This window comes from Orbicella faveolata, unplaced genomic scaffold (genome assembly GCF_042242905.1).
Source record: "Orbicella faveolata isolate gen_17 unplaced genomic scaffold, um_ofav_v1 contig_48, whole genome shotgun sequence".
Taxonomy (NCBI): domain Eukaryota; kingdom Metazoa; phylum Cnidaria; class Anthozoa; order Scleractinia; family Merulinidae; genus Orbicella; species Orbicella faveolata.
This window is the reverse complement of record NW_028301578.1, coordinates 4,662,501-4,674,589: the sequence shown is the minus strand read 5'-3', so window position 1 is coordinate 4,674,589 and position 12,089 is coordinate 4,662,501. Positions and strand designations below refer to the sequence as shown.

The window sequence follows — 12,089 nt, the reverse complement described above, 5'->3', positions numbered from 1 at the left end:
ATCGCCATGTGTCATTCTGCGACAGCTGTATCAAAAGACGTTTCCAGTTAGGAGACCAAGGGTGCTTGCCATTTGTCAAAATAACCCGGTTAGGTTGACCGTTGAATAATGATGGTAAAGGGTTTGCCACAATCAGCAAACAAACTATTTATAATTCTATTTCACTTAATTGTTTTCGGTTGACGAGAGACTGGAACTGGAAATTAAAATTACTTCTTGAGGTAGTCTACCATAGTCTACCATTTCTGAGCGGATGTTCCGGAAAATTACGATTCCACTTGACTTTCAATCGAAGTTTCCGGATTCCTTGGCTAAATGGTAAGCACCCCAATACTTTCAGTATTTCTGAAAAATGTATGGAAAGGTCGATTAGACTCGATCAAGAAAACAATGAACCTTTTGAAAGATGTCACGCTTTTCTGAATTTGTTGTTCCAACAAAAAACAAAACAAAACAAAACAAAACAAAACAAAAAATAGAGTCACCGTTCGATTTATCATACCGAAGTTGATAAACTTACCAAGCTAATAAGTTTCATAAGAATCCGTTGCAAACTCGTTTAAAAATTGGGACCGTAAACTTGCCAATTTTTAAAAGAATTAAATGCCAGAGGGTAAGTGTTTACACCTGGCATTCATTTCTTGTAAAAAAAATTTCACAACTTTGCAGTCTATTCCTATAAGACTTTCCTTATGAACTAAATTCGGCATGATAAATCAAAATATGAGGGTTTTTTTTTCCTAAAATGAAAAATGCGAAAAATTGTTGATAATGCATGACATCAGAAAAAAGATCCATTAAGGGGTTTGTAAAAAAAATATTTTGTTAAGGGGGTTGGAGAAAGAATGAGATAATTGTGATAGGGACAAAAACATCGATACCGCTTTGTCTTTATTTTGGACAGACCTTGAAAACAAAAACATTGCTTTAAAAAGTTTACGTTGCATATTTTCCATCAAGTTGGAAATAAAAGTGGCCAAGAAATTTCTATATTCATTGATTCCAACGGAGCCTTAAATTACATTCCTTGGTCTCGGTCATATATCCATAACAATAATTTGGCGAAAAAAAAAAAGATAGCCTTGCAAGTAAATAAGACACACACGGCGCGGTCATTCAGAGAGACGTTTAAACGATGTAACCTGAAATCGTGTGACTCTCTGGTTTATTGTTTAGCTACTTATCAGGAACCTCCCGTATAAAACTATTTTAGATCTCCACAAGAAAAAAAAACCAACATAGCTCTGCGGTCTCCTTTTTTTCACTTTATAGTATGCAAATTACGCACGTGGTTTCTGAGAGGAGAGCTCAGAAATTCAACTAGTTTCTTCCCTTTGTCTGATACAGTTTTTTGTATCTATACTATACGTTCGGTATTCTAATACGAAATTCTTCAAGCTGTAGGCAATTTGGTGCCCGATTTAAGAGACAATCGGCTTCCGTTCATTAATACAGTCGAACCTTTCCGCAACGACCACTTTAGAGACAGATGAAAGTGGTCGTTATGGGGAGGTAGGAGTGTTATATGACACCTGTATTTTTCTGGTGTGCAACCGTGATTGGATTTTTTTTTTTCGGTTTGTTCTTCTTAAACACTGAGTTTACTGTCGTAACTCTTACCAATAACTGACGCAGATTGCCGTGGATAAAATTCAGCCTTGAACTTAGGCCGACAGTTATATCAAAGAGAATCTTGGTTAAAATACAGTTTTGTTCTGAATCACAAGCTGGTGTTAATGTTAAATTGTTTCAGTGAAATTCCGTCGATAATTCTTTGCCTTGTGAGCAGTTCAATCAAGACTTGGGACCAGACTCAAGCGTACAGCAAATCTTTGGGCGGAGGACTGGTGAAGATAAACAGCGCTGAAGAGAACGAGTTTGTCCTGAATCTCGTCACGAAGAAAGCTCCCTCGCTAAAAGAGGTTTGGATCGGGCTGAAATGGTCTTCAAACAATTTCTACTGGTACGATCACTCGGTTGCAGTCTACACGAACTGGGCTCCAAATGAACCCAACGGAAATGCGAGAGAACCTTGCGGGCAAATGTGGATGGATGGGCACCATGGGCACTTATCTCTCCTTCCCATCAGAGCAGCTGGTTATTGGAATGACTTTCCATGTCGGGTGGACTCAAGCCTTCCAAATGGCATTGTCTGCGAGGGACTGCCCTAGTTGGAAGCCAACTGGGTCAAAAGCCACAAGTAGGCATGGGGTGATGGACATTGTACTCGATTAATAAGCAGAAAAAAACTTGGACTCTTGCTAAGGGAATTCAAATATGCAATGAAGTAAAAATAATTGTAAACGACGGGATGTAGAAGAAATAGCGGCTTGACAATAAAAATGTTACCATGGATACCTTGTTGTTTGTCAATTTCTTTTTTTTTTACCACAACTGCTGCTAATCACGCAATCTGATTGGCTAATTTGCCGTTGTCGATGAGAGTCCATACCACGCTGCTCGCTTCAATCTGTCGCGCAATGCCTTTTTCAGCTCGCGTTCTAAAAAAAAAAAACATTTTCTTTGACGTTGATATTGTGGTAAATTAAAAAATCGAATGTGGTTTAGCGTGGTCTGTACTCTTATCGACAGCGAGTACGCGTCATCACAGTGGTCAAAATGTTGTGGACTCACTCGGCTATATCTCTTTCCTTTTCTCAATGTTGAATCCATTCACTTTTTCATTTGGATAACATTGAAACAGGAAATATGGAATTTAAAATTTTTCTATGACATGTTTTATGACATTTTCTATGAAATGTTTCTCTATGACACTTGCTGAGGCAAAACGCGCCAAAGCTATATCTATTTCGTTTTTTGCGAGTGTTTGAAATCACAGTATAGAAAATAATGACATTGGTTTGTTAATCATTTAATTTCATATTCAGAATCATGGTTTTGATTCCTTAAAACGCTTCCTTCGCTCTTCGTGCTATCAGATGGCTGGGAAGAAGGAATCCGTATTTTCCAGTGTCTTCAAGACTTCGGTCACAGTTTTTCATTATACGGACCTCCCAGTCGGCCAATAACATATATTTCTGATCAACCTGTTACCGAGTTACCAGTTTTGCTAGAGGGATTCCCTCTAGCATTACTGATCACTACGTTCCTTTTATCTGACCAATTAACCCACAATATGGCTAACTCCCAATGTTTGTAGCTTTATTGCACTTATAACACGGAAGGCTAGTTGTTGGAAATATGTTTTTCATACTTCTTCAATGCTACTTGGTTTGACCTTGAATTCTTGTACGAAGACAAATTCCTTTTGTATAAACACTGCGGCATCTCAAATCGATAGCTGTTTATAATTTCCGTTTGGTTTTAAAGATACCTCCAAACATGTCGCCGATGCGACACCCGAGACTAAAGATAAATTTTAACAACATCTTTTGTTACTTCATTCCTTCGCGGAAACATGTGGAATCGCAAAATGGTTCACTCCCAATTATTGCGGCTCAGTTGGTCGAGCAACGCACCGTTAACGGGGCTCAACGTATCCTTCGAGAGGAGCCTGAAAGGTCAGTCTGGTGGTCAATGATGGTTTTGGGCAGGGAAATGGGCTTTACAATCAATTCCCCTCCACCTTCCTCTTCTTCCTCCTGCTCCTCCTCCTTCTTCCTTCGCTTTTTAGTGCGCTCCTTCGGTCCCCTCTTATGCTAACCTTTTTCTAGGTTATTTCGAAGCCAACGCTTTGGAAAATGCCCCATTTCAACCCCACACTTGGCTACGATATATCGATGATATTTTTATGATCTGGACCGAGGGTCCAGACAACCTAAAAATTTTCATCGATTATCTTAACAACATTCACTCCATTAAATTCACCAGTTCACACTCTTCTACTAACGTACCTTTCTTGACGTTAGTGTCTCTTTGACTAACGACAGTAGTATATCTACTGACCTCTGCACCAAACCTACAGACAAACACCAACATCTACTCTATTCATCTTGTCATCCCTTACATACTAAAAAAGCCATTCCTTTCAGTCTAGCACTCCGCTTACGACGTATCAGTTCTACCGACGCCACGTTTTCAAAATACTCGCGCTGCTCAACTTACCACTTACCTCCTTAAACGAGGTTACAACCGTAATTTCGTCACCAAACAAATACGGCGAGCCGCCGACATCCCCCGCAGACTTTCTCTACGAACCAAAGACGTCAACAAACCTAAACGTATACCATTTATAACTACCTTCAATCCATCACTTCCTCACATCTCTAACATCATAAAAAAACATTACAATTTTTTGCTCTCTTCTAACCGCTGCAAAAACGTTTTTCAGCATTTGCCTGTTGTAGCCTTCAGACGCTCCCCTAACCTTCGTGACTTACTAGTTACAGCTAAACTCTCTTCTAATTCTTCTAATCCCCAACTCCCTTCTGGTTCTTTCCGTTGTGGCAAAAACTGTGCTACTTGTCCCTACATTTCTCACGGACTTACTGCGTATACCTTCCTTTCTACCGGGGAAACGCATCCCATAAAATCTAACCTGACCTGTGACACTAAAAACCTCATTTACATGATTCAATGTAACCGCTGTAATTTACAATACATAGGAGAGACGAAACGACGATTAAAAGACCGATTTAATGAACACCGCCGTACCATAGATAACCCTAACAACAAATCTAAACCTACTACAGCCGCCGAACATTTCCTGTCCTCTCCTAACCACACTGCTAACGACATGCAATTTATCCCCATCGAAAAAATCTTTTCGAACTGAGACTCTATCCGTAAGGTCAGGGAAGCTTTTTTAAGTCAAAAAGGCAGAACAATTGATCCTGATGGTCTGAACATCCGCGAAGAAACATATTAATTGTTTCCATTTGTTTCTTTTATTATGTTCTTTTATCATGTTATTTTATTTTACCGTATGCTTATCTTTAATTTACACTGTCAATTACTTTTACGTATTTCCGGTATTACGAAAATATCGGCTACACAAAAGCACGTCCTAATGTAAAATTTTCATTGTAACTGAAGAAGGCTGGTTTGGCCAGCCGAAATATAGTACACCTTCAAAAAATCATCCTACGTTGTGTCGATTTTTGCCTTTGTATTCTTCACTTTATATCTAAAGCCGATTAGATCACTATTGATCCAACGTATACCAGCAGGATCATCGTTCCGGTTGCTTCCTTAAACATTTTATGCTCCTTTGGTGCCCCTGAATGTCTTTTGGGCTTATTTCAGATGCGACCGCGAGGAACCGAACGCCATGCTCATGGCCGATTTCCTCCACTGGAACACTGCAATCTCCCTCCCATCCCCATTTATCGTTTTCTTGAACTCTAGGTAACTCGAACCTATTTTGTTTCCTTGGAGTTTCGAATAATCCATATTCCACTGTACCTCTCTATTTAACACCATGTTTTTCTAGAAAGGATCAGAAAGGCTGAACAACTTTTGACTAGCTATCCAGAGAGAGAAACTCTGTTCAACAGTACTCTACCCCAGAGGTAATTCAAAAATTACCTCTGGGGGTAGTCTACCATTTCCGAACGGATGTTCCGGAAAATTACGGTTCTATTTGACTTTCAATCGCAATTTCCGGCTTTCATGGCTAAATGGTAAGCACCCTAATACTTTCAGTATCTCTGAAAAATGTATAGAAAGGTCGATAAGACTCGATCAAGAAAACAATGAACCTTTTGAAAGATGTCACGCTTTTCCGAATTTGTTGTTCAGAGAAAAAAAAAAAAAAAAATTGTTGATAATGCATGATATCAGTAGAAAGACTTTTTTATAAAACATTTTGAAAAGGGCGTTGGAAAAAGAATGAGATAACTGTGATAGGAGCAAAAAAACGATACCGCTTTGTTTCCATTTTGGACACACCTTGAAAGCAAAAACATTGCTTTAAAAACTTAAGTTGCATGTTTTCAATCAAGTTGGGAAGAAAAGTGGCCAAGAAATTTCTATATCCATTGATTCCAACGGAGCCTTAAATTGCGTTCCTTTATCTCGGTCATATATCCATAACAATAATTTTTCGGGGAAAAAAAGATAGCCTTGCGCGCAAGTAAATACGACACACAGGCGGTCATTCAGAAAAACGTTTATACGATGTAACCTGAAATCATGTAACTATCTGGTTTATTGTTTAAGTAGTTATAAGGAACCTCCCGTATAAAATTATTTTAGATCTCCACAGGAAAAAAAAAACCAACATAGCTCTGCAGTCTCCTTTTTTTCAAATTATAATATGCAAATTACGCACGTGGTTTCTAAGAGGAGAGCTCGGAAATTTCAACTAGTTTCTTTCCTTAGTCTGAAACAGTTTTTTGTACCTATACTATACGTTTAGTATTCTAATACAAAATTCTTCAAGCTGTAGGCAATTTGGTGCCCGATTTAAGAGACAATCGAGTTCTGTTCATTAATACAGTCGAACCTTGCCGCAACGACCACTTTAGGGACAGATGAAAGTGGTCGTTATGGGGAGGTAGGAGTGCTATATGACACCTGTTTTTTTTCTGGTGTGCAACCGTGATTGGATTTTTTTTTTCGGTTTGTTCTTCTTAAACACTGAGTTTGCTGTCGTAACTCTTACTAATAACTGACGCAGATTGCCGTGGATAAAATTCAGCCTTGAACTTGGACGGTAAGTACAGAGTTAAGTAATTTTAAACTTAGTTTTAGTGTAAAGTAGGTTGACGAAACTTTTGAATGAATGTTTCGAAAAACATACACAAAAATATCTATTGACCACAAAGAATTTTGTAAGTGCTCCATTTTGCCGACAGTAATATTAAAGGGAATCTTGCTTAAAAACAGTTTTGTCCCGCATTACAAGCTGGTGGTAATGTTAAACTGTTTCCGTGAAATTCAGTCGATAATTCTTTGCCTGTTTTGAATGCTGGGCGTTTCCTTTCAGCAATTTCAGGATTTTAAATTTCGCGCGACAAGCTTGAGGGGAAATTATGACGTCAATGCGTGGTTGGACGTTTTTAAAACACAGCGTTGTCTTAATCTAGAGATGTAAAAATGCTTCTAATCGTTTATAATTTACATTCCAGATGAATCTGCCCAGTTCCAACGAAAAAAATCTTCTTCTGTAGACTCCATATTAACATTTCTAACCGCGCAATGGCGGGATCCCCAGGGGTTATAAACTGAGAACCACAAACTTCGTATTTAAACCACTCACAGAGATATCACCTTAAAACCCCAGGAACAGTTAAAAAGAACCATTAGGTATACTTTGAAACTGGAAGTGCTTTTAAGCCAAGATTTTCTTTAAAGACTGTGTTGAACTTTTCAACCTGTCCGCGGACAACAGGTTAAACTAGTTCACTTGTTTCTCCATTATTGGACAAGTTTCGATTAACACCGCAGTTCAAGCCACAGGCTTACCAACCCCTCTTCTATGTGTAGTCACAGGAAAACTATTTCATCACTTAACTTAATATATTTCCTTGGAATGTATTTCTTAGGGAGTTTTGATTGTAATTCCTCAGGTTCCGATCGATGTGCCGAACGCGGATCAAAACGTCTAGCCACTTGTCAAGTGCACTTTCACGTGGTACTGTAGCAGCGCTTTTCACAGCTGCGCATGCGCCAATTCGTTACGTCTTGAATGTGAAAAGAGTTCCTTATTAGGCGCAATCTGCTGCAACTTAGAGCATTACAGTTGCACGCGATTACAGTACACGCCTAGAGGCTTTAACTGGAAGATAATAAATATCTTAGACGCTGCCTTTGAAAGCCAACTCCTTGTCCTTATCTGTTTGTTTTCTAGATTCTCATAAGGTACATTATGCTCTCTTGCTCAAAATGGTTAATAAATTATAAGTTTAAGCGTTGATTTTCGTAAAGCCAAACACAGAGAGCTATATTAGGATATCGCTTGTATATATTGTATTGTGTATACCGGCTTTCTAAGAAGTACTTGTCTGTATTTCATTTTCACTTCATGATGTGTGCCATGGGTGTTATCTACAAGATGATGTTTTTCAGTTTTCCCGTGGTTTTGCTTGGTAGTATTTTTGTCAAAGGTAAGAGAATGTCGGTAGACAAAATATTTACGCAAGATCTGGTTAATTGAAGTTTAGAAAGTTTCTGGCAAATTTAAAAAGAAATACTTGGTAGAAATTTCGTTGTTGATATGTAGGCATGTATGCAGATATGTATGTAGGCAGGTTTAAGGACAAAAAGAAGTTTTATTGAAGAGAAACAATTCAACCAGCTAGCGAAAACAATAGTTGATGATCTGTTTAATTTTAAAGGAATCTCAAGTGCAATCGTCGGCTAGCGTCAAGTTAATAAAATAGGCAAAACTGGCAACGCAGAAGGCCGAATTGAAGTGGCAATCAGGGATATCATGACCGTTTGAGCGTTCGCATATCAATATTTATCCCTTTAAGGAAAAATTGACTCGAGCGCTTTGATCACGATGTTATATACGGGCACTACATTTTCGGATGAACTTAAGAAAAGGACTTAAGTAACCATTTAGGTTTACACTGTTTTAGGTGTTTTATTAGGAAGCTTAAGAAAACCACGACGGCAACGGCAACGTCGCTAAACAAAAGGTTTAATGAGGAGAACAATGGCTTAGCATGTGCGTTATAATTCTTGGTACATTTCTTTGCCGTCCTCTGCACAACAACAATGTAAAGTTACCAAATTCTGCGTTGTCTGGAAAACGTGACCCACCACGGCTAATTTTTCAAGGTTTTATTTCGAATTTATTGATGTGTTCTAGATTCAGTATCGTGATAGCTTTGAAAGCGATAAACAAAGTAAAGTAATTTTTTGAATCGACGTTGTCCCTGGCGTCGCCGTCGTGGTTTCTTAAGCTCCCTATTAACGCCCGCAGTCTGGTGCCATTTTTGTCCTGAGTAAAGAAAAACACGCCAACGCCTTTAAACGAAACAAAAATACCGGGAAAAAAAAGCCCCATTCCAACACTTTGCTAAGTATTTCCTTAAAATGCATATACTTAGGGAATTCTGATTGTAATAGAGCAATTTTGATATATTAGAATTAAGCCTAACACAATAGACCTCAGCACGAGGCTCTAAGGAATAAACCCCACAAACTCTGTAGTCATTCCCCAGAGCCTCGTACTGAGGTCTGTTGTCTACTGTTTTAGGCTGAATTTTAATACATCAAAAATCGGAGTATGCCCCATGGAAAAGTTCTGACGATACGCTAATGATCAGGTCTTCTAGCCGAGGCTTTTCGAAGATGCGCTTTTCACAACTAGCTTCACGCATCAGTTACGATTTACTATAACTTAAACATAACAACAAATGCACGCGATTCCATGACATGCTGTGGAGCGTACGACTTACAATGTAAGTTCTGGAAGACGGATCTTGGCTGCCGCGTCTTTAAATGTTCACTGGTACCTCAGTTTCATTCCGCCGTTTGTTTTCTACTTTAACACATTGTTGTTGGCTCAGTATGCTCTTTAACACGAAACGGCAAATAATTTATTTTCTTGAGGTAATCGCAGGACGCGACACGGGTAGGAGAGTTAGCATGATTGGCTGCAGGGAATCATGGCTTGCAGGGAATCATGGTAGTTGTATTCATCAAAAACAAGTATTGTGTCCAAGATGATGAATACAACTACCATGATTCCCTGCAGGCGCGTCTCGTAGGTGGAATTGACCATTTACTTAAAACTTTCATCTTGGTATTAAAGGAACATTTTTGACTTTGCCCGAATTTTATCATTGTACTGTTCGGGCAAAATTTTAGCAAAATTGCGATGCTATTATCCCTTTAATTCAACTTTTTAAAATCCAAACTTTTGAAAACTTGTCTGTCAAAATACCGTTCCAATGGAAACATCAAGTTCTGAGTACAACGGTATGTCATACCGAATTGTTTCTAGATAGTTTTCAGATGATGTCATAAAAATTGAGTAAGCGCGGACAATATCTATAGTAACTTTCTCCTGTGCGAATACGATTAAACTTCAAATGTTAGCCAATGTGCAAATTTCACGGAGCCATTTTACAATACAACAGGTTTCAAATCAAGCCGAACACTAAACAACAACAAAGAAACTGTCAAAGTGGGTTATTTTACATTGGTGATCGTAATCATAATGGATTCTAACCATTGTGTCCATCGTCTAGCAACCAAACAAAATAGTCACAGTGTGTTACGTGAAAAATATGATCCTGTCAATGAAATTGCTTATGTAATGTTTATGTTTATGCTTAGGACCGCATCAAAATATTTTATATTTATTTATAAGCCTACACTATTGCCTAAAGTTGATTCTTAAGTCTAGTCTCCATTGACTGAGAAGATAATTTTCATCACAATTCAGAACACCTCGAGGTTCGCTTAAAATGGACGGTGCATTTTTGTCTCGTGTAACAACTGGTATAACCATGTCGCCATGGTTACGCGAGAGTGGTGGATTTATGCTGTGATTGCACAATGAATAAATTAGTTAAAAAGACAGGATTTTAAAATCCGACTACTTGTACCTTTACCCTAACCCTATTTGCAACAGTACTTTTTTTTTAAATTCACTGCACTTTATGTGCACTTGGTAATTTGAAACAAAACATGAACTGAACTGTGCTAATTAGGGACACTATTTATGGAGAAATAAATATTGTAAATAGAACTGAAGAGGATTGGGGTTTGGTTGTTAAAAATCTCAGCTGGCTGGAGGCTGATCACTTGATCAGCTACTTACAAGACGTGTAGGAATAGGCCATTATTATATGGCTGTGTCTCACAAGAACTGGGAACTGCCGAATTCACGAATTTGATTGGTTGAAATCGATATTGACCGCGGTCTAAATTTTCCCATCTAGACTGGCATCTAGACCGATTTCATTTTGCGTTGAAAAAGTAGGGAACTAAAATACAGAAATGTTCACCATTTTCTTTTATTTTCTGCTCAATCATTTATGTAAGTGCCAAAAAGCCTGATGACAAAAAAAAAAAAAAAAAAGAAAAAAAAAAAAGGTAAAGAGGACGAGCAAATTTCGGCAGGTTTAAGTTAAGCCAGGAGCCATAATCGGGGACGGAGACCGTAAGCGCGCGCCATTTCTAGTATTGGGGTTGTCCCCATGATATGGGACAATAATTCTATTTTTAGAACAAATTGCGCCATCACCTGCGGCACACGCGCGTACATACTGCGAGGATTTTTGCGGATGTCGCGCGGGGGAAATGGAGTCCGAAATTCCCGAAATTTTTCATGTTTTTGGCCCACAACTCAACGCGTTTATGTCTGTTGGAATTTTGCTTAAGTATTTTTGTCGTAAGCTGCTCCAGTTTGAGTGAAGTAAGACAGTGTCGAATTTAGGTACGTTCCGCTGTAAGCTTATATATATCGCTGACCAAGTTGTGTTCCGACGGATGCTTCTTTTACATGAGCTGTACATTACTCCACTTTAAATTTCACATATGTTGGAGATTAACAGCTTTTCCATTACAGAGCAAAAAACTAGCTGGATATATTTAGATATAGCAGAGCTTCAGGACTTCATAGTTTCCTAGCTCCTCTTGCCACACGCTTGCGAGGAATTTGTCAGTCTATCGCGACCGAAAAGTAAAACAAAATAATTGCTAGTTTGAGTTTCGCTTGAATTGTAAGCAACGCTTGATGTTTCATCAAGGCTTAATAACTTTACGTCCGTAGATACTGCTCAGTTTTATTCGTGTAAAAATCCAGTAAATTCTCTGTTGTCGATGAATGAGATCGCCCGCCGATGCGTGTTTTGTACAGTCCGTAAACATGAGGAATTGTACTTCCGCCGCACTTTCGTGTGAAAGCGTACATCGAACTCAAACAATAACTCTATAGCTTTTAAATATGTTTAAGATTGATAAATGTTTGAGAAAATATTAAAAGCTAAGCTGAAACTATGTGAATAAAGCAGAAATAATTAGCAAAGTTACGATGACGCTTTCTTTAATCAACTTGGAATAACGATTTCGATTTTGTTGATCGAGTTATCAAAACTCCTTGTCTGTTTTCATTTTCGCAGTGTAAAACTTCACTATGCTTATGTTGAAGAAACACACATGATGTTAGTAGCCTTTTTTGCGTTCGTGAACTTTGTTACAACATCTCAGCACAAAAGATAACGAAA

At 38.4% G+C, this 12,089-nt stretch overlaps 1 protein-coding gene and 1 pseudogene across 1 annotated transcript; both read left to right on the top strand.

Annotated features, from left to right (window-relative positions):
* Positions 1-1,671: 1,671 nt before the first annotated feature.
* Positions 1,672-2,490, top strand: LOC149096088 (perlucin-like protein). The gene has a single exon (XM_089281250.1). The coding sequence runs from the start codon at positions 1,737-1,739 to the stop codon at positions 2,169-2,171; it is 435 nt and encodes a 144-aa protein (XP_089137376.1). The 5' UTR covers positions 1,672-1,736; the 3' UTR covers positions 2,172-2,490.
* An 852-nt stretch (positions 2,491-3,342) lies between these two features.
* Positions 3,343-4,942, top strand: LOC149096087 (uncharacterized; annotated as a pseudogene).
* Positions 4,943-12,089: the final 7,147 nt, after the last annotated feature.

Bases quoted from the DNA above. Each gene is read 5' to 3' on its own strand.
- LOC149096088 (XM_089281250.1), top strand. From the start codon at position 1,737: ATGTTAAATTGTTTCAGTGAAATTCCGTCGATAATTCTTTGCCTTGTG.